This window comes from Pongo abelii, chromosome 6 (assembly GCF_028885655.2).
Source record: "Pongo abelii isolate AG06213 chromosome 6, NHGRI_mPonAbe1-v2.0_pri, whole genome shotgun sequence".
Classification (NCBI taxonomy): Eukaryota; Metazoa; Chordata; class Mammalia; order Primates; family Hominidae; genus Pongo; species Pongo abelii.
In genome coordinates this window covers 111757501-111780000 of record NC_071991.2, presented here as the reverse complement: position 1 = coordinate 111780000, position 22500 = coordinate 111757501, and the positions used below count along the sequence as shown (strand labels likewise).

Genomic DNA, 22500 nt, shown 5'->3' with positions numbered 1-22500 from the left:
GCTTTAATAGCTGAGTATTTCTAAATAGATATTGAGTTACTGTCAAGCCACATACACAGATATCTAGCAGTGGTCTAGGTGACTGCCTTCAAGTCAATAAGCATTATTTTGGGCATCCCATAGTTTTAGATACAGATGTGAGCTCTTGTGCAGGAGTGTGTTTCAATATACTCAGGACACTTGAGAAGACCTCGGAGGTCCCCCTCCTCTGACAGTTTCTGAATTCCCTGCTGCATTTCAACTGTTTCCTCAGCAAAAGCACTGCAATATCATATGCATCTGGTTCATGTGGGTTAACATTTCTGGGTTGGGTTTTATTTGAATAAAGAACCTTGTGGAAAAATCTCAAGTTCTTGATAAAGAGGAATAACAAGTAGGATGTATTATTTAGAAACAAGCACATAGAAGCCATGTTTGTAGTTCCAGCTACTTGGGAGGCTGAGGTGGGAGGAATGCCAGCCTGGGCAACAAAGCAAGACCCTGTCTCTAAAAAAACCACATAAAGAAAAATTTTTTAAAAGAATGACTAAAGAGGTATGTTCTATTGTAGTCTCAGAAAATTTTAATATGCAAGAACTTTATTTATTTCATTATGCCACTGCCCTATATAAAAATATGTCTGAACCGAGACACAGGGGGTTGAAATAGGATTAAGCCAAAACCCTTCAGCCATTCTCAATAAACTATGATCTGACCTCCACCTATCTACGTACAACAATATTTCTGAATAATAACTTCCATTCCAGACTCAAAACATCATCCCAGAAACATTGTGCTCAGTTCCTACTCCAAGACATTTTTCATGGAGACTCACACTGTTTCCCCTTTCAACTCTCCGTGTATACATGGAACATCCTTCTACCCTGTTCTGCCTATTCACACACATCCTGTCTACCACTTAAGGATCAACTCACACTGTGTCTACTTCCTAAAGACTTCGACCTGTCCAAATTTCATTGATCTACTCTGAACCTTCAAAGCATTTTTTCGTCATTCTGATGCTCAAAACTACAGAATCTTTGAATCCTAAAACTGGATCTAATGTAAGGATATTGTTATTTGACTTCCCATTTTACAGATGAGTGAAGGAGTGACTGTCCAAGTGTCTGCATACAGGCACAGCAAAGACTAACACACACACTGGCCTCTAGAATGTTTCTTGGAACCTTGTTATTTCTGCTACCCCATATTGCCTTAATCACATGCACTGTCACTTAACTCTTTCTACTGGTAGCTATACTTTATCTTGCCAAGCAGACTGTGAACTTCACAGATTAGGAGACATTACACACAGCACACTGTAAATACATGTTGAGTGAATAAATTACGTGCCATGAAAGCATTAAGAGTTTCATTGTACTAATTCTAAAAGAGAAGATATCTCTCTGCAATTAAGTATTCTTGGAATATTTTCCATTCAGAACTAGTGAAAAAGGTATCAGAGCTGGAAAAGCTGTAAATAAAATTTTCCCCAATGGCTACAATGTTAGGCTGCCAATTTCCTAAAATAAAGCAAACTAAAGTCAATAATTATTAACGCTCAATTTTTAAAAGATCTATTTGCCATCAATATAATATCAGAGAAAGAAATAAAAAGTAGCAAGAGAAGTTTCAACATTCCAGAAAATAAAACTGCTTGAAAGTTATAGTACCTATGCCTATAAATTGGTGGAATACTTTTCAATAAAAATAAAATTTCTGTTATAATTATCTCTATTTATATTAGGTTTCTCATTTTTGGATCTCAAAGTGCTCCATGTTTTCACTTGTCAAGTTATATGCCAACTCAAAAGAAGTGGAACACAATGAAACCACATGTCTTTTGTGGGTTGCAGGATGAATAGAGAATTAGTCTCTTCTTCTGACCATTAGCAATTTCTTTCTCTTTTTGCCCCATTATAGGATATGAGAGCCATTAAATTTATTTCTGAAAGAAAAAGTGGATATTTCTGTAGTGTTCATTTTTGCAAATTCTTCAAGGTGCCATGTGTTATACTACCATAGGATAATTAGGTTTTCTTCTACAAAAATGCTTCTTTCCAACATAGAAACATCCCTGACAATTCAAATAAAATAAAAGAATCCCTTTAAAGAAACTCTCTTCTGTGCTCACCAATTCTTCATTATGAATCCTCTTCCCATGTAGAATTATCTACAGGTTTTTAATTATAAGAATATAATTTACCGTGATACATTTTATGTATTTAGTATTTTGATTAACTTCTAAGTGTGGTATAAAGTAATACTGAATAGTTTAGGCACCTCATTTATAATCTTTAGTCACACAGCAGTGATTAAGTGGTTAAGAATATAGTGGGCTTTGAGGATAGAATACTTGGGTTTGAAGCCTGGCTCCTTTACTTCCTAGCTATGCAACCTTGGAAAAGCTACTTAACCTCTCTGTATCTCCATTTCTTTACCCATAAAGAAAGGAAAAAAGTGACTATCTTATACATTCGTTATAAGGATTAAATTATTTTGCATATATGTAAAACACTTGAAATAGTGCCTGGATCATAAGTGATCAATAAACACTGAACATAGTCATAATATATAATAACCTTATAACCTTTTTTGGAAGAAAGTATGGTATAAATACAGAAATTAATTTTTTAACATTGTATGAGCTTCATTAGCTCTAAAAGTATTTCAGTACCTCTTCCTAAAGTGAGATTTTTATTACTGTATCAAAAAAGTCATGAAACAGATATATGTGCCTCACATATCAGATGCCTGGCATTAGAGTTATTAATGACTAGTCACATTTCCTTAAAAGTATATTTAAGGTAATAAAAGGAAATAAAATAACACAACATATTGCTATAATTATTTCAAAAAATTATTTACCAACAAATTCTGGGTCACTAAAATACTAAGCTAAATGGCCAGGTTATGTCTCAGATCACTTTTAGATCAATAGAAGAAAGTAAATTTCAAAGTAGAGGAGCCATCATTGAAATGCTCTGTACATAGTGCTCCTACATTTATTCTCCTCAGTCATCCATCACAGGCCTCATCATTAGCTTGTCATTAAAATCATTAACACACATGCATTGTTCCAGACCTGCATCACATTTGCTATGCACACTGGGGTTTATGAAGTTCTGATAATATACATATAGCTAGAAAAATCTTAAATAGATTAACTTAATATGACTAAATAATGAAAATTTTAAGAGATGTAGCAATATATATAAGCCCGTTAGAAAGTAAAATTTTCCTCCAGGAATTCTTTTATGCTGTGGATTGAGTCAAGTCCCCTGTATCTATAATGATGTAAAGAGCATCAATCTCACTTTGACAGGAAAAGCCAATAACATATTAACATTATCTCCTATTGACAATCATTAATTTAACAAAAATTTATTGAGTATCTTCTATATATAAGGCACAGTGAGGCTTTTAATATCTATCAAAGAACTTGTAGTCTAGTATAAGAAGAATAAATGTACAAGATTGCCAGCCCTAAGTGTCCTAAGAAAAGTAGCAATTAAGTGATACAGGAGTTAACAATTGGAAAACTTACCTGCCTCTAAGAAGAATGCCAATGTTCTAACAGCATTAAAACACATGTATTCTTAATATAATTCATTAAAGACAGTAAAGTAAGAGCAAGTTCAGATGGAAATAAAAGAGAAATTCTTGACTATCCTAGTGATAAAATCCCCTTTCTGGATTTGAAGATTTCCTCTAGATGGTTCAGACATTCATTATGCCATTTTTCCCCAACTGTTTTGAAATTTATGCACTACTTTCTTTTGAAATTTATGCACTACTTTCTTCAACTTTTTTTTTTTTTGAGATGGAGTCTCGCTCTTGTTGCCCAGGCTGGAGTGCAGTGGCGCGATCTCGGCTCACTGCAACATCTGCCTTCCCGGGTTCAAGAGATTCTCCTGCCTCAGCCTCCCAGTAAATTTTTAACATAGCTTAAGGCAGGAGTGTAAGGGGTATAGTCTTTCCAGTGATTCATTTATTTACTGGGCACCTAAAATATGTCAAGTACTTGTATTATTACAGATTAAAGAGTACAAACCTTTGCCATAGAAGGTCACAGATAGAAGGGACTTACGTCTACTTCGGTAGCAGTTTTTCTAAGCCTGATAAAACATCACATTCCTTTAAGGGGGCACTGAAGTAACATCAACTTTGGTTTTAATGCAAATTACCCATTTGGCAAATAATGAATATTTCTGCAAACCAGAATCCAGGAATTCGTTGCAAGTGCTTTAAAAATTGTTCTATCCATGAAATAGAAGACTTCAAATTTAATTGATCCTTTCAGTACACAACCTTTTCCTTACTAAAAAAAAAAACACCAATTTATGTTTCTTGCTTTAAAAAGGCATAGTCAGCTCCTAATTTAATTTAATTTACATTTGTGAGATTTAGAAACATATCTGGAACTTCTTTAGACAACTGGAGGAAAAGAAGTATTGAGTAATGGAGAGATATAAAGTTTGTTATTATTCCCTGACAGAGGTACAAAGTCAGTAACTGAAACTGAAGTACTTCTAGGAGGATAAAAGTTACTTCTTGTTAGAAGTTGAAAAAAAAAATCCAGTCAATAGACACTGTGTGTAAACCTCTGGGATAGGGGCTGCATGGACAATGGTTCCTGTTATCATCAAGTTTTCAGTCTAATAGAGGAGGTAAGACATATATACAAGTAACTTTAACACAAGGCAGAATGTGATCGATGCCACAGTAGGTAAAGTATTATAAAAGGGGAGATAAATTCGGACAATTCAATCAGTGAATGCTCTGTGAAGGAGAGTGGTGTAGCTTCACGTAGGCTTTGTAATAGGTGAAAATTTTTATTATGCAGAGATGAGAGAGAGGACATTCCAAGTAGAAATAGGGAAAATGGAGAATCATAGACATGTTATGGGAACCCTGAGAGTGCATGGGGGAAGGAGGGCTGGTGACAATGTGTGTGTTTGTGTGTGTGTTAGAATAGCGGAATGAGGTCAGATGACGAGAAGGCCTTTGAGTTGCATTTCATGATGTTTAAATTTAATCTCTGCCCAAAGGCTACTGATGGTCTTTGAGCAGGATAATGAAAAGGTAGAAGAGTTTTATGAAGATGAATTTGCAAAATATAGGCTTAGTGTGGGACACTGCAGGTAGCGTTACCGAATGGGAACTTACTAAAACAATGTAATAAGTTAATGACGGTCAGACCACTAAGGTGGTAGGATTAGAAATGGTGGAAAGAAGTGAAGAATTTATAGGTTGTGGAGTAAAAAGGTTTTGCATTTACTACTTTTAAATCTACAATGTAGGCCGGGCATGGTGGTTCACGCCTGTAATCCCAGCACTTTGGGAGGCCGTGGCGGGCAGATCACATGAGGTCAGGAATTCGAGACCAGCCTGGCTAACATGGTGAAACCTCATCTCTGCTAAAAATATAAAAATTAGCCGGGCATGGTGGCGGATGCCTGTGATCCCAATTATGTAGGAGGTTGAGGCAGGCAGATTGCTTGAGCCTGGGAGGTGGAGGTTGTAGTGAGCTGAGATCGCATCACTGAACTCTATAAATTTACAATGTACATGAAATACTTCTTTTTATGCTCTACCAAGGAGACAGAAGAGCCTAAATCTGTCAAAAATACTGAAAGTTAAAAATCAATAAAATAGTTAAAATACATCTGAACTTTTCATGACTCTCAAGCAACCTCTATGAATCTTTCTATTTGTTATTTTGATTGCTCCAGGAACAATGAAAGCGAATCTCAGAAAGTTTGGATATTAGAAAGTGAAGATGAAAAGATTCTGAAAACAAATTCCCCCACAGTCTTCTCTGTGATTAAGATGCTAGTAACAGCAATGGCCACAATAACATTGATGTGTGGTCTCCGGACATTTTACTTATTTTTAATTTTTCATCTGTGTTCTTATAGCATTTTAAGGAAAAAATGTATTTTAAAACTGAATATTGAAGGAAGGGGCATAAAGTGTGTTGCTAGTTTCTCAAGCGAAAAAAAAAAAAAAGAGTCACCTATTTCAAGAGAGAAGTAGCAAAAAAGAAAGCACGTAGGGCTTTTTAAAAGTAGGTAACATATACCCTTGAGGGTCTTGCTAAGCATCTCCAAATAATTGGTAAACTTTAAGACATGTCCCTACCATATCAGCAGCTTGGAAATTAATAAGCTGTAAGATATGGCTCTCAAACTCCTGGGCAATCTCATCTTACAGGTATTCCCATCCAGGCAGGCTGCCCGTCCTGAGGCAAAGGAGTCATTGTTCTCTGAATGAAACCCATGTTTTAGTCATCTTTGCTCATCTCCTCATGTCCTTTACATGTATCCTGCCTTTCCTCATCTCTGCTGAATACTAGGTTGAAATATTTAAGATGGTTATTTTTTAGGAAAAAAAAGTCAAATATGAATAATTTCATAAAGTTCAATCTAAAAATTGACTTCATGTTAAGCCTAACTCAAAATTACATCCTTCATGAAGTCTTTTCCGATTCCCCGTGTTCATGTGCATGCTTACGTCATTGACTTCACAATTTGTTTGCAACTCTCTTCATTCCTTCACTTGGTCTCTGTTACTACCTATGTACTTATCCCTCTATTAGAGTTTTACCTCTGTAGACACTGATCATCTGCCACAGTTTCTAGCAGAGTACGATGCACACAATAGGTGTTCAATAAATGTTTATCCAATTTAAATGAATGAAACTCATCTATGGGTCATTCAACTTCGCAAGCTTCTACTTGAAAACATTGCAAAGTAGCAGTTGACTAGTTTACTCACCGTTTTACAGGCACCCTCATTAATGGTATATTCCAAAAACACAGAGGACTAACTACACTGATATACTGATAAACAAATTTGTTGCCTAAAGATATGTGTTGCTTTTGTTGTGAAATTTACAAGTACCTAAGGCACTAATGAACAGCAGAAGTAATGTTAATGCTTGCCTATACCCTAAAGCAAACAGTCAAATTATAAAGGGAAAGTTTATCCTTTTAGATTGTGGTCACACAGTATATTCCCTAGAGGAATGTAAATTTTATTCATTTTCTCCTTACTCAAGACTAAGTCAAAGGTTCTATAAACAGTTCCTATTTTTCTTTAGAATAAAAAAGTACTATGAATAAAGTTCGCTTAAACTGAGATGTTCAAAATTTAAGTCAATAGATGTTAAACAGTAGAATCGTATGTTTTCTCTTCTTTGCTTATTTAGATACTAGCAAATGTTAATGACTAGAATATTTATATACTGTCATCACTGATGAGAGACTCACTGGCACAATGTAAATTCAATCAGGTCTTCTTAGAAATGTAGTGTTTATTAATTCCATGAAGTTAACAATAAAGATTTTAAGTCTTAAGTTTTTTTTTTTTGAGACGGATTCTTGCTCTGTCACCCAGGCGGGAGTGCAGTGGCATGATCTTGGCTCACTGTAACCTCCGCCTCCAGGGTTCAAGCGATTCTCCTGCCTCAGCCTCCTGAGTAGTTGGGACTACAGGCGCGCGCAACTACGCCCGGCTAATTTTTTGTATTTTTAGTAGAGATGGGATTTCACCATGTTGGCCAGGATGGTCTCAATCTCCTGACCTCATTTATGACAAATATCAACAAATGCTGTTAATAAAAACTTAAAATTTATGACTCATATCTACAATATGGGCAATTTCCAGCAATGTGATGTTAATTTTATCAAACATGTATAAAGCAAGACTAAATTTTAGACTAGATTAAAATTGTTTTTATGTGGTTTACTAATTGCAGGCAGTTCCCTTACACCTTTTCTTCTTATAATTCTAGTTATTTGAGAAAACATCCAATACATTCAAATAGCATACCTTTTAAAAGTAATAACCAACTTTTTACAAAAAAAATACATCTTGTTAAAAAACCCTATAGATATGATTAGCCTTGTCACCTGTCCTAGCACACCTGAAGGTTATAATATACTTCTATAGTAATCATGGATCATTACCTAAAAAATGTTATTCCCCAGAGAACACTCAAAAAGCTATCCTCAGAAACAGTGCTAGGACTCTGATGCTTCAGTGTTATTATGGAAACTGATTTTATTTCATCCAATATAGCAATCTTTATCCTGTCAAATGAACTTACACATATAGTACTTTGAGAAACATATTAAATATACTGAAATACGTGTAGGCCTTGAACTACGCATCTATTACCCATTCAATACAGATTTGTTCAAATCCTTGATTTTAAAGCGTCTTGATCCTTATTTCTACTTAATTGGATACCTTTAACTTACGTGGAATACATTAATTAGCTCCAATAGAAAATGTTTTAGGCCACGTGCAGTGGCTCACACCTGTAATCCCAGCACTTTGGGGAGGCCGAGGCGGGTGGATCACCTGAGGTCAGGAGTTCGAGACCAGACTGACCAACAAGAAGAAACTCTGTCTCTACTAAAAATACAAAAAAAAAAAAAAAAAAAAAAAAAAATAGCCGGGCCTGGTGGTGTATGCTTGTAGTCCCAGCTACTCGGGAGGCTGAGGCAAGAGAATCGCCTGAACCGGGGAGGCGGAGCTTGCAGTGAGCCGAGACTGCGCCACCGCGCTCCAGCCTCGGCTACAGAGCGGGACTCCATCTCAAAATAATAATAATAATAATAATAAAATAAAGAAAATGTTTATAATCCTATGAATTCTTCTTTGCCTCTTATATACTGTTATGTCCTGTTAATGACATTTAAAAATATCAAAATAGACTGAGTATTGCTATAGTCATATGTTCTACATTGATATGCATAGATTTAGACTACTTCTCAAAATAGCATCAAAACCTTCTAGATTAAAAAAATGCCGTAAAAAGATGAGATTTTCTTTTAACCATCTACAATCTTCAGTACTTGGCACAAGATTATTGAATTAATGATGATAACTCTTTGTATCTAAGCATTCAAAATAAATACATGATTAGCACTTTATCAATTTCATAAGTGATTGAATAAATTTTCATTCAAATTAGTTCCAATTTGCCTATGGCAAAACCCTCATTCTTACTCTATAACATTGCTGTTTTCAAGATGTAAAATGAATTCAAAATATAAGCACAGGATTATTTAAATGTCTTTTCCTGAGCTTAACTTCTGTTTTCGTTTGTTACTTTTGAGTAGCTAACCTGTACTGACTGATACATTGGAAAATATTATCTTGTCAAACAGAACATACAAAAAAAGTAATTTTTTTTTTTCCAAAGACAAAGTTTCACAGGAAAACTGGTAAAATAACTGATGCTCATTTAGGAAGCTTATATAAAAATGGAAATTATGGGAATTCAATTTTACTCATTTCTTTCTAGTATATATAAAGGAAATTATATAATTATTTTTGGAATTTGATGGTAGATTCATGAAAACGACAAGTTTAGTTATCTCCATTTGTGTGAAGTCAAGTTGAAATGATACACAATTCATTCCTTAAACCTATGTAACTTTTAGAGTAATATTTTGTTTTTCCACTTGGGAAATGTTTTAGTTTATTTAACATATCACAGAAAAAAGCTAATAATATAAGTGACATTAAAGTTTGAAGTAGAAAAGCTCACTTTTAACAGAAATTATATTAATAGTTTTAAAAAATGAGAGCTGATCTAAGGATAACATAATTAAATGTGAGTAATTAAAGTTAATTATACAGTCATAAATAAATTATTTCATTCTACTTAAGATTTTATTCTTTGGAAAGGATAAACCAGGCTTTCTCCACAAAACTTTAGATTTTTATATTCTAAATTTAAGTATATTTTAGACAAGTATTTAGCACTCTTATTTATAGGACTGAATAAGAAAGATGTCCAATTAAAACTACTAGAAATGAAAAAAGATGTTCTTAACTTTTATCAATTAAGAAATTATACAACAGAGTTATTACTTATGTAGTTCTTTATTCCCATTTCTTATCTTTCAAGATTTTCTCTTTGGTAAATTAAAATAATGTTTGACATAAAAATTCTAGTGTTAAATGAATTGATCTTTGTTTTTATTTGAATGAGTTTGCATGTAGTAGCTGCCAGTAGGACAGTACTCAGACTATCACTTCAGTTCTACAGATATAATCCTCCTCCTTATCCCTTGATGAAAACGAAAATATTCCTTCTTACAGAAATGTGCAATTATGAAAAGGGGATTCAAAAATTGGAGTGAACAAATGATTCTGCATTCCATATTAACTGTATAGTTTCCTTTATCCAGGATATAAGTAGAAAATGCCCTACTAAATTTCCCACACCTTTTCTCCGTCGCTAATGATAAATATCAAAATAAATTTTAATTTTCATCATAAGCCAGGATAAAAATGTTATCCTCCCTTAGTCTATTTTCTAAAAACTGCAGCCACTTAGCATTGATGGCAAAGGAATATTATTTTCAGATAATTGTGATGAAATTTTCTCTTCTAAGATGTATTTCCATTCTTAATGATGACAGTTTATAATTATATCTTACAACTCAAGAGATCTGATTCCATGGTGGAGTTATATAGTTCCATTTAAAGTCAGTATCAGTCCGGCCAGGCACGGTGGCTCCTAATCCCAGCACTTTGGGAGGTTGAGGCGGGTGGATCACCTGAGGTCAGCAGTTCGAGACCAGCCTGGCCAACATGGTGAAACCCCGTCTCTACTAAAAATACAAAAAAATTAGTCGGGTGTAGTGGCAGGCGCCTGTAATCCCAGCTACTCAGGAGGCTGAGACAGGAGAATTGCTTGAACCTGCGAGGCAGAGGTTGCATTGAGCTGAGATTGTGCCAATGCACTCTCCAGTCTGGGCAACAAGAGCAAAACTCCATCTCAAAAAAAAGAAAAAAAAAGTCAGTATCAGTCCAAAGAAACAACAAAAAGGTGGGTAAAGGTCAGTGAAATATAATTTTATAAACTGCATGCATATATATGTATATCAACATTTCTCTAGAATTTCCTGCTCTTACCTTCAACATTATATTGAAATGTATTTAAATTTATGCAATATTGTTTAAAGGAACTAGATTTTACATGATTTAGGCTCACTCCCAAATGAGTTCAGATAGTTTTGCTGTAGAGTCAATTTTTAAAAAACACAATGAAATTCTTCAGGATTTATCACTCTATTTGACTGTATAAAAGTGATAGTTGTGACCAAAACATCTGTAATAAAATGAAAATATAGATGTAATTACTTTCATCATTGATAAGTACAAATATATTGTGCCCAATCTCAGAAACAAATTAGTTGGCCACTGAGATACAATTGGTACCATTCCAATTTGTGTCTCATCAATGAAAACTATCAATAAACATTCAGCTGTGGATCTAAGGACCTTTATAGTTCTAATCTGTTGGCCAGACAAATAAAGTCTAAATCACATCTTGACACTTTGCCGTTAAGTCAGTCTTGCTGCTGCTCCAATTCTCCTTTGAATAATTAATCCAAAAATTGTATTATTGCCTTACTTGTTGGACCAAGTTTCGGTCAAAAATCAGATAGGTAATATGAGTATATGGGGTGTATGTTCCAGTTTATCTGTAATTACATTTGTTAACTTGCATTCTGGCTCCTCGAAGATCTTGACCTCAAAGTCCTGTAGTTGAGCCCTACTGCTGTGGCCGCTCTTTTGGATGTGGCTTACCCATTTTTCTCAACTGTTATCTATTTCCTATTACCAAACTGCCCTATTGGAGTTGTTACCCATCTGCTGCTGGCTCCTGGTGAAGCTGTCTCTTGGAATACCTTTACAGAGGCTACTTTCCACCTGGACTACATATTGCTCATGTCACTATGTCTGCCTAATTTCTGAGACTGACTGCTTTGCTGAAACTATTCCTTTGCTCAAATTAAACCACACAACTGACTCAAACTCTGGTTTTCTCCTGAGTTGAGTTTTGCTTAGTTATATACTCTATTAGTTCTAAACATTAGATGGAATAAGGAGTAAAAGTAATATGTACTTTTTTTTTTTTTTTTGAGATAGAGTCTCTCTCTGTCACCTTGGCTGGAGCGCAGTGGCATGATCTCAGCTCACTGCAACTTCTGCCACCTGGGTTCAAGCGATTCTCCTGCCTCAGCCTCCCAAGTAACTGGGATTACAGGCCCCCATCACCGTGCCCAGCTAATTTTTGTATTTTTACTAGAGACGGGGTTTTGCCATATTGGCCAGGCTGGTCTCGAACTCCTGACCTCAGGTGATCTGTCCACCTCGGCCTCCCAAAGTGCTGGGATTACAGGCATGAGCCATTGCACCCAGCCAACAATATGTACTTTTTATTCTAAATCTAGTGCACCATGTCCTTTCTTTGACTTGCTAATTAACAAAAGGAACCTCAGATTTAATGTTGCAAATATACATTTTTTTATAGTAAGATAACATTGTGTGATCAATGATGACTTGTCCTCCTACCTTTTAAGTGTCTTGCTGATTTTACTCCATTTTGTCTTAAAAACGAAGATAATGTTGAACAAACTAAACAATGTTAGCTTTCAGTAGTTATGTGAAATGATTTGATCATCTGTTGCTTATATAAATTATTTAATGCTATTCTAATGATAGAAACTGGCTATGGAATGTAGTAACCCTGTGTTTCTTGGTGTTGAAATATTCAAGTATAACATGTTACTTCTGTGAGTGGTAAATTTTAAATTCTGCCAGAGTAGTCAAAATGAACATAATTTTAACATACATTAAGACATAATTTCTTATCATGTAAATTACCTTCACTTAAAGGAATATTCTGAAATAACAGTTGACTTTATGTAAGTCTCTTTATTTATTAAATGCCTCTGGTTACCAACATATATCCACTTCCCAAGTCCTATGTTGAAAGCTGAAATTAAAATACCATAGCAGTACATAAGAACTTCATTTTTTTTTCCCTGGTATTGAAAGTAGGAAAAAGTTAACACTGAAGCATTATTCCTTCTTTAACAATTCAGTAATCGTTTTTTGACCGTTAGAGAAAGGAAATTTTTAAGGCTCAACTAGTGTTAGTGCAAATGAAGTTGTATCTTCTAACAAAGTACCTTTTTTAGATATAAAACAGAAGCAGTAAGCTACAATACTGTCAGCTAAAAGTTTTCTGACACACTTTGCCTAAATTGTGGGAATTCACACCACGGATGTCAGATATCATCTGTATAGTTCTATAAAAATCCTTCAAAACCCTATAGGAACCCACAAATTTCCACAATTGGCACGGTGGGGATATAACACTTTTTAGCTAAAGGCACTGTATCTCTGGGAGGATCTTTTTATTAAGAGGAACTGGAATGAGTTGTAAGTGCCACATATGGGGACTGGAATAATGTAAAAAAGAACAGCAGCTACTGATCCACACTTGTAGCACTTAAAAAAAAAGATGAGATGATAAAGAGCTGGCATAATCATAAGTTCTGTACAATCACTTTGGAAAGAGATCTCAAAGCTAACTAGCAAAGTTAATCAAAAAGTTTAGAGATTAAATAAAAATGGAATTAAATCAGAAGAAAAATTGTAAGAGGACCAGAAATGTTAGAAAAAAAATAAAGTTGACTGAAAAATTGTTAATTAAAAAATCTATGAAAACATACGTGAAGCAAAAAAAAAAGCTTTCATGTTTAGAGTTTCGCAATGCAACATAATGATCCAAAACATCAGCAAAAATAGTACAGGCTTAACAGGAATGAAAACAATGAGAAAGAGCATTCCATTTGCTCAAGTTGTCAGTCACTTCCAACTGCTTTCCTCTGAAATACAGAGCCACTCCAATTTCAAATGCTTTTGTCCACAGAGAGATCTAAGATCTGTAGGGATTTTATATAAAATATCAGCAACCAAAGATGTAGGATCTGCAAATTCTACATGTGCCTACAAATAGCAATTTAAATTTTAAGGCAGCCAAAGAGAATAGAAGGCAGAAATGTAATATTATATACTTATATTTTCATTATGTTTTATGACAATTCAAAGTTTAGATTTTCAATACTGTTTAATCCAGTGGGGGTCTAGGAGCACCTTTTGGCTATCTATGGGGCAAAATATTATCAACAGGAGAGGCCAAAATATGATATTGAAATGATTTAACAACTGAGGTTATGAAGAAGAAGAGGATGTTGTAAAGATGACTGGGGTATGTGATGTATACAAAGTTCTGGAGCGTGTTGAATAGGTATTTGACATGCAAATTAAAAAAAATCTTATGATCTCTATTGCAATTCTGAAATAATACTACATTACTCCTTTTATATGACACCTCAGGCTTTTATTTTCCTCTCCTAAGAGTTTGCCTTCTAAGGACAAAATAAATTAATTTTCTTATATTATATCCAATATATTAACATTCTATATAAAAGATTTTTAACTTTCAAGCTTCAAATATTTGCTTTACTAACAGGAGAAAATAATAATTGCCTACAACGAATATAGAATATTTAGCAAGCAAAACTTTGAAATGACATAGAGGCTAAGAGGAGTCACGAATGACATATAAGAAAGGATCTGAAAACTCAACAGTAGGAGACTCTAATAATCAGAAAGGGGAATGACATGACAATGGGAGGCTTTGTGAGTAAAGCACTCAATACAAAACCAGCTAGGAAAGAATATTTATTTTGATCTCTAGACACAACATTTGAAAATATAAAAATGGGAATCTCATTTAACATTTTATACGAGGAAGAACAGCAAATCTGAACCAACTTATTGAGAATGAGGAGAAACAATTACTTAATACAAAAAGAAACAACTGAGTAGAACTAAACATGGTGGGTACATCATTAAATTCCACTTCTTGCCTTAGGTTGGGAAGTAGACAGGAAATGGACTGATTGTATCAGTATGCGTTCATCTTCCAGGTCTAGTCTATATGTTTTCTTCTCTTGTCATTCACTTAAGTCCAACACATGAGAGAAGACAGTAAGTTCAAATTATTTCAGCTTAAAGACAGCATCAATCCTAACCTTTTAAACATTTCTAGAGGTAAATGTCTATATAAAATAGGAAGCTAGTCATTTTTAGTTCATATTCTATATAACTCTGAAAAAGGGAATATTGGCATTCAGGTGCATAAGGGAACAATATTATAAATTGTAATGATACTCAGCTCGGACACTTGAAGTATCGTTTTCCTTTATTCATACCATGGATGGTTCTAGGACTCTTTGAACAGCAATAGAAAATAAAAATGTTCTAAAAGTCAAGTACTTACTTTGAATCAACAAGTAGTTGAGTCAAAACAGTCAAACAAGTTTCAAAAAATTATTACGTAGAATCTATACAACGTCACCTGGCTTTAATCTTTCCTACTTTTTGCTGAAATCCCCTTAAACATTCATCTGATTTATACTGCATAAATTTTGATAATTGTTTTCAATCTGCTTTCAACAATGTAAATAAAATTTAACAAGGTCTGAGATGATAATCATGAATGAGGTGAAGGGGCCTCATTCTACTCAAAGTGGAAAGCCACTTTTTACTCACATAAATTGGAATGGTTATAAAATACATATTAATTAAATAATTAAAACTAAAAATAAAACTTAAAAAGTATAGTCTACCAATATTTAGAAAATTTTCTTAGCTCCCACATAAAAATGAACATTATATTTACTCATCTGTTCTTCCTAAAATCTCCTTTGTTCTCCTTCTTCAAGATTCTAGGAGAACCCTGGATTTTATACTCCTGTAAGTATTACTTTGTGAAGTCAAACCATTTCTAATTAACTGTAATCTCCAATTTGATTCTTCATAATCAGTATCATACTTTTAATGAATGCTTACTTGACATAGTAGAATGTGCTAGGGGTTTCTTATACTATAATTTGTCTAAAACATAATCTCTGTCTTTAAGGGACTTGTCATTAAGGTAGGGATATCTGCAAAATGAACACAGATGTATGCATAAACACACGTGCATGTGTATGTGCACACACACTCACACATGTACACAAAGTATTAGTCCAAAATAGTGGTATAAGAAGCAAGTTCTTTAGAAGTGTGGAGCAGAGTGCATGGTCCTGATAGTAAAATTCCTTGGGAAAGCCTCTTGGAAAAAAATAGGACTAGTCCTGTAAGGAAAGGTAGAATTTAGGTAAGAGAGTAGAGGGGAACCAGAAAAGGGAAAGGGCAGAAATTCAAATAGTGTGAGCGAAATAAATGCATTAATTTGGAAGAGGCCTTTATTCAGGACACTGAATAAAGTGAAAACTGGAGTGGAAGAAAAGGGTTAAAATGTGGAGTATGGAATATAAATGATAATCTGGCATCTCTTGTTCTCCACAATTTATAAGAAGAACCAGACCATACCTATTTCACTCTTCTAATACCTCAAAAAACATCTTCTCTACCAACCTCAGGTATATATTCATATTCTACCACGTAGAATTTTACTATAATGGAGTTGAATTAAAAGACTAATCAAAAAAATCATCAGTGTTTTCTCCTGAATCTAATGATATTTAGGTTCTTAGATTCCCCAAGTAAAATGCTGAATTCTTCATCTTCCCTTTTGAACCTGCTTCTTGTGTCCTCTATTTCTCTTTGCAGACTTTTAAAGTGGCTATGAATTTTCCCAATTTTCCTCTTTTCCCCTAGCATTCAATTGGTTGTCTTGTTCTGGTATTTCTTTTCACAGCACTTCTTATAGGGATTCTTTGCTCTCCACTCCTAGTCTTGTACTTATGTTAGATATTACATACTGCAAGAATTAATTTTCTGCTTCCAGTCTCTCCCAATTTCAGAATATCCTCCTATACATGAGTTTCATTAAGTCATGGTTCATTCAGTACACTTTTAGATTACTGTTTCTAATGCATAACTATGAGCGTGTCAAAGTCAAGCTGATAACAGTAACAAGCTGTATATTGACTGAAACAAACACCATAGCTTGATATTTAAGTCACTCAGCAGTCTGGTCCCACTTCCTATATTCTAAATTCTGTATTCCCTTATATATTCTAAATTCCTGTCAAAACTAATACTCAATGTTTTCAAGACACATATGATATGTCCCTGATTCTGGGTTGGTGTTGTTCTATTTGAGTTGTTCATTGCCTAAAACTTCAGATAACTAGATAACTTCAGATACCTAAATATAGGTAATGTGCTACCTATAATAAATCCTTGTGTCATATTGTTTCACTTTTTACTTTATTTTTAGAGACAGATAGAGTCTCACTCTGTGGTGCAGGCTGGAGTTCCACAGTGTGATCATAGCTTACTGTAACCTCGAAATCCCTAGGCTCAAGCTATCCTCCTGCCTGAGCCTCCTGAGTAGCTAGGACTATATATAGGCACTCACCACACCCAACTAATTTTTAAAACTATTTTTGTAGATACAGGGTCTCACTATGTTGTCCAGGCTGATCTTGAACTCCTGGCCTCAAGCAATCCTCCCGCCCTCCCCTCCCAAAATGCTGGGATTACTGGCATAAGCCACTGTGCCCGGCCTCATGTTGTTTCAGTTTTATGGATCTGCTTACTTTATGAATTATAAGAGGAGAAAGAAGGAGAAGAAAATGAATTGTCAATGACTAACCACAAACTTACAGAGTGCCTTGAAACAAGTATTAAAATGCAAAATACAAAAATATTTTCATATTGTTTATAGACTCATTTTTAGTAACAGTGAGGTATTACAAGAAGTAATATAAATCAGTACCTATTTACACAGCACTATGAGAGACACAAGGAGCAATTATTATGTTCCAGGCACTCATTTCTTTGCAAGAATCTTATGAAATAAGAAGCATTATATTATTACTTACCTCATTTTCAGCTGAGAAAGCTGAGGAAAGAAATGTTAAGTAACGTGCTCAATCCCACTTGGCTATTAACTATTGAATCTGGAATTGGAACCCTGACAATCTGGCGTTACAACCTATATTCCGATACCACTAGGCCCTACTTCCTCTTGTTTACAATTGCATCAGCATAACTACCCCCCTCTAAAACAACAAGTAACATGACTTCATTTTAGGAGACAGAAGTATGCTATGTAAATGTCTTATAAAAATTATTTCACTTCTGTTTAATTTCCAAAGTATTTTGAAATGCATTCAATTATATACAACCAAATTTTGATTGAGAGAATTATATCAATATTTCTTCCTTTGCCTAATAAAATACATAACATGGTTTAAGTACAAGCATCTTAGAACTTTATAAAGGTGAAGATAGAGAATACTGAAATATTCCATAAATATTTGACATCTATTATGCAAAAACCTAATGACAGCAGCAGAAGCAGATTTAAGAATGAATATTGACTCAATATTCTGCAAGATAATTAAAATTTTGATTATAATCGATATAATTTAGAAAAAGGGACAATTTACACCCCTTTTAATTTTTATTTTTTCTGAAATCTATTTTCAACAAGCTTTCCTTTTATCTATGGAAAATAAACATAAGTATTTTTCACATGCACTAATTCATATAGTGCGTAAAATGTGTTATATATTAACTATGAACATTTTAACTTTATAAACCCATAGCAGCAATATACTGGACATTATGTGTATAATTTTTAGGTGTTATCTAATACATACTAATATTTCTCTGAAATATTTCATAAACTCTAATAATAAAATGAAAAATCTGAAGTAGCAATTGCCAAATGAAAACCAATACCCATCTAACAATGCTACAATTTAGCCCAATTATTATTTCAGGTTCTAAAATATAATGTTTAATAAACTATTTCATTAATCATTAATTTTTTATTTTAATATTTTTAGCACCAGACAATTACATTTAAAAAATAAGTGTTTACATATCCTCTATAGGTAGTTTATAACAACCACTATATACTGCATATGAGCACAGGGAGTTGCACCAACAGCTTAAACACTTTTATTAGGAACATCTTTTATTTCTCTGAAATAGGTCTTTTTTTAAAGCAGAAAACAGAATCTAACTCTTGTTTGCTCTTTAAAGTTTTATTGTTTTAGCATTTTATACAGGGAGTGAGCATTAGCATACTCAGGAGAACTGCTGAAAGTAAAAGGCCGCAAGCTACCCACTGCATGGCTGATAGGATAAAGCGCGGATATAAAAACTTTTGTCTGATTGCTCACTTTCCTTGTTTTAGAGTACTGCTACTCTCAAGAGCATATATTCATGTTCTTTCTACTTCAAGTTTTATTACTTCTTTTGTATTAGTTAATACATCTAAAGACACTTCCAAAAGACAAATTTTTCCATTTTGAAGAAGTAATGGTTCAGAACCTGATAAAACACATTAATGTTCACAGTGTGTTTTTTTGCAAAGGTGATAGAGTAAAAGTGCTATAAAGCAATTAGACATATGATCTTAAAGACATTAATATGTCAAACAGAATAAAATGTTTAAAAAGACAACAAAAATAATATCCTGTGAAAGGTCAAGTGAAAATGGGTACATATAAACAGTATATTTCTCTTTCAGACCTTTTACTAGATATTGAATGGAAAAATAAAGGAAGACAATATAAAAATAAGAGAAAGGACTAATCTTACCTCAATAACTTGTAATTAGAAGTATGTGACGTTTAATTCTAGGAAGTATAGACATGAGTTACAACTCATCCTGACAGCTAAATGGTGTACACACTTCATTATTCAGATTCAAATTTTTTTCCACTGAATTCTCAGTTCTACCACAGTCAACACATTTTAGTAAACAAGACACTAATATGCTTGACACTGTTGAAAAAAGCCAGGCATTTTTTAAAGTGTCATACACATTTCTGAAATCCACAATACATCAATTTTTAATACTTCTACTCTCTCAGCTCCATTAAAAAGATGGTAGGGGAAAGATTTTAGAGTAATTAATGATATAGTTAGCTGCTAAATATTAATAGGAATCGTAGTCTTGCATAAAATATAACATATAAACCTTGCCAATACAGACGCACCAGTAATTAAAGTTGAATATGTAATTACACTGATTTATAAGACAGGCAGAAAGTTACACTTTACTAGCTTCTATGTAAACTGTGGGTAACAGTTAAACTTTGCATTTTACGGTTTATAAAAACGGGCAATATCTTGACTACAGTTCATAAATGGTTTAGAGACCTGTAATAGTAGTAAAAATTATAACAACTTATTCCATCATGAATATTCTTATTGCACCATACAAACCAACCTGTGATAATGACCCATAAGATGTAGATTCATCTTAGACGCTGCTTTATGCCCAAGAGAACGTTAGTAGTACTAAGAATCTGTAGAGGAGTGCTGGAACAATAATGATATGGCACTTGAGATAATCTAAAAGATGGATTAAAACCGATTTTGATAAACTTTGCCATATTATGAACATGGTATAATTTAACTCCACTTACATTTGTATTTTTAACTTATACAACAGTAAAAACTTCAGAAAAATTCTAAATTTAAGAAGCATATTAATATAGATTCTTCCCTTTAGAGAGTCTGTTAACCACACTTACATGTGCGGCTGAGGCGAGCAGCCCGGACTACTGTTTCCATTGCTGTCAATGTGATCCAGAGAACCATTGAGGTCTTCGTGGACGGCCTGCAGTAGGCCACTGGATGCATTATTGATCAGTCCAGGATTACTTAGCAAAGGTAAACTGCTCTCTGCCAAGGCAGCCTAGTGAAATGAAGAGTGTGTAAAACAATTTTCAAAATGGCATTTAAAATGATTTTTAAAACATGTATCTTCTTTTAATGGGTTCCAATAAGGAAACAGATATTTTAGAAGGAGTAAAAGAAAATGTATTGAAAAAAAATTCCTAACTGGCTACTTGTGGCAGAGATGCAAGGAAATTAAGTGTGATGTGAAAATATAAACAATAGTCCTTGCAGCAAACTTTCTCACTCATGTTTCAACCTTTGGCATAATGAAATGTTGAATCCACACATGTAATGAAATACTCCAGTTTAATATAAGCAGTTGCTCTGCTTTTTAAAAATGACCAGAACTTAACTCAAAATAAAGAAGTCCTGACATTTGCCTCCTCTGCATAAAAATTATATATTATAATTAAACTTTAAAGTTTTTGCCACAAGCACCATGTTCCCCAACACTATGATGTGAAATCATTTATGACAGCCTGGATAAATATTAATGCATAGCCACATGCATTTGCAAAAGCTTCTATCAATCTAGCATTTGCAGAAAAACCGAATGTTCCAGATTTTGCCACAGGGTGTCCTTCTTGCTTCTTCACATCAAAAGTAGCTTGAATTAGAACCAGTGCTGTCTATAGTACTAGGTACTACAACTTGGATGATAAACCAACTATTAAGAACAATCATAATCTCACCTAAATACAAAGACATGCCAAAAAAAAAAAAAAAAAGCCCTAAAGGTTCAAATACAACAAAACTGGGAAAGTACATTACCTGCAAACTGGCATTAAGAGCTGCTCCATAGCCTAAACTGGTAGGTATATTTTTTACTAAGGTTGGACTTCTGAAAAAAAAAATATAAAGATCATTTATATGTCAAAATATAAAACATGTGGATATCAATAGTCTCAGCTATAAAGGTATGTTCTGGCTTGTCTCACACTAATAGTCCATACTGGATGTATATAAGGCCACAAAAATAAGGTAATAGAGTTCAAATATATAACTCTTTACATAATACATATTAACTTGATCCAGGAATATAAGAAATGAAACTTTAGACTATGGTGTGCAGGCAAAGTAAGACATGACCTTGAGGATCTTTAAACCTGTTTGTAGCTGTGTGAAGGTTTCATTTGCAAGAACAACAACATTCATATAAAATTTTTAAAATGAAAATATACAACACAATTACCAATTTGATGCAATCAGGAAATAATTAATGGTTAATTTCTAGAACACCATGAATTAACATAACAAACTACCGTAGTTAATTAAATGACAACATAATAGATTAACTATTTCTTGAATGCAGAAATTTGCACATACTTGACTATAGAAATCAAAAGTCAAGGGCCAATAGTAGATAAAATACATTAAAGTCATCTCTTCATATTAGGCAGTAGAAGTTTGGGGGAATAAGTAAATTCTACATGGAGTTAATTAAGCACAAAATGTGTTTTATTATATTTTGGACTTAAGTTTGGCAGTCTTGTTCTCTATAAAACAAACAAAATTCAAACTTCCCAGCCAGTAATTTTCTCATACTAGTATACCTTGGTCATCTCAACAGCACTGTATAGAAAATCATCACAGTTGGAGTAAAAGCAAGGTAGGTCCAAATGATAAAGTTTGTCTTGGAAAATGAGAGTATTTGAGAAAGAAATAGCCTTATTTTTTTTTATAAAGTCTTCTCATAAATTTTTCATAAAAAGGTACTTTCAGGATTACCAGTATATGCAAAATTAGCCTTATTTTTAAAAAGCCTTTTAGCTTCTACTAGAAGCTACTGTATTGTATAAAAACAGAAGTGTCTCTCTCTCTCTAGAAAGCATGTTCCATCTTGAAAAACAATTTTTTGATACACGTAGAAATGCTGAATTGATGAAAACAGTAACCAAAACAGTCCTGTGATGATTTTTACGGAAAAAATTGATAGGCTACTGTTGATTTATGCCACCTACACCTAGATTCAAA

The 22500-nt window shown here is 33.7% G+C and overlaps 1 protein-coding gene across 22 annotated transcripts in view; it reads right to left on the bottom strand.

Annotated features, from left to right (window-relative positions):
- FOXP2 (forkhead box P2) overlaps positions 1-22500 on the bottom strand; it is a 607270-nt gene that overhangs the window by 8417 nt on the left and 576353 nt on the right. For all 22 annotated transcript variants that reach the window (XM_054559697.2, XM_054559694.2, XM_063726142.1 and 19 more), the window contains 2 exons: positions 21298-21367; positions 20379-20542 (listed from right to left, as the gene is read on the bottom strand). In XM_054559697.2, coding sequence (XP_054415672.1) covers positions 20379-20542; positions 21298-21367 — 234 coding nt within the window. The remainder of the gene's footprint in view (positions 1-20378; positions 20543-21297; positions 21368-22500) is intronic.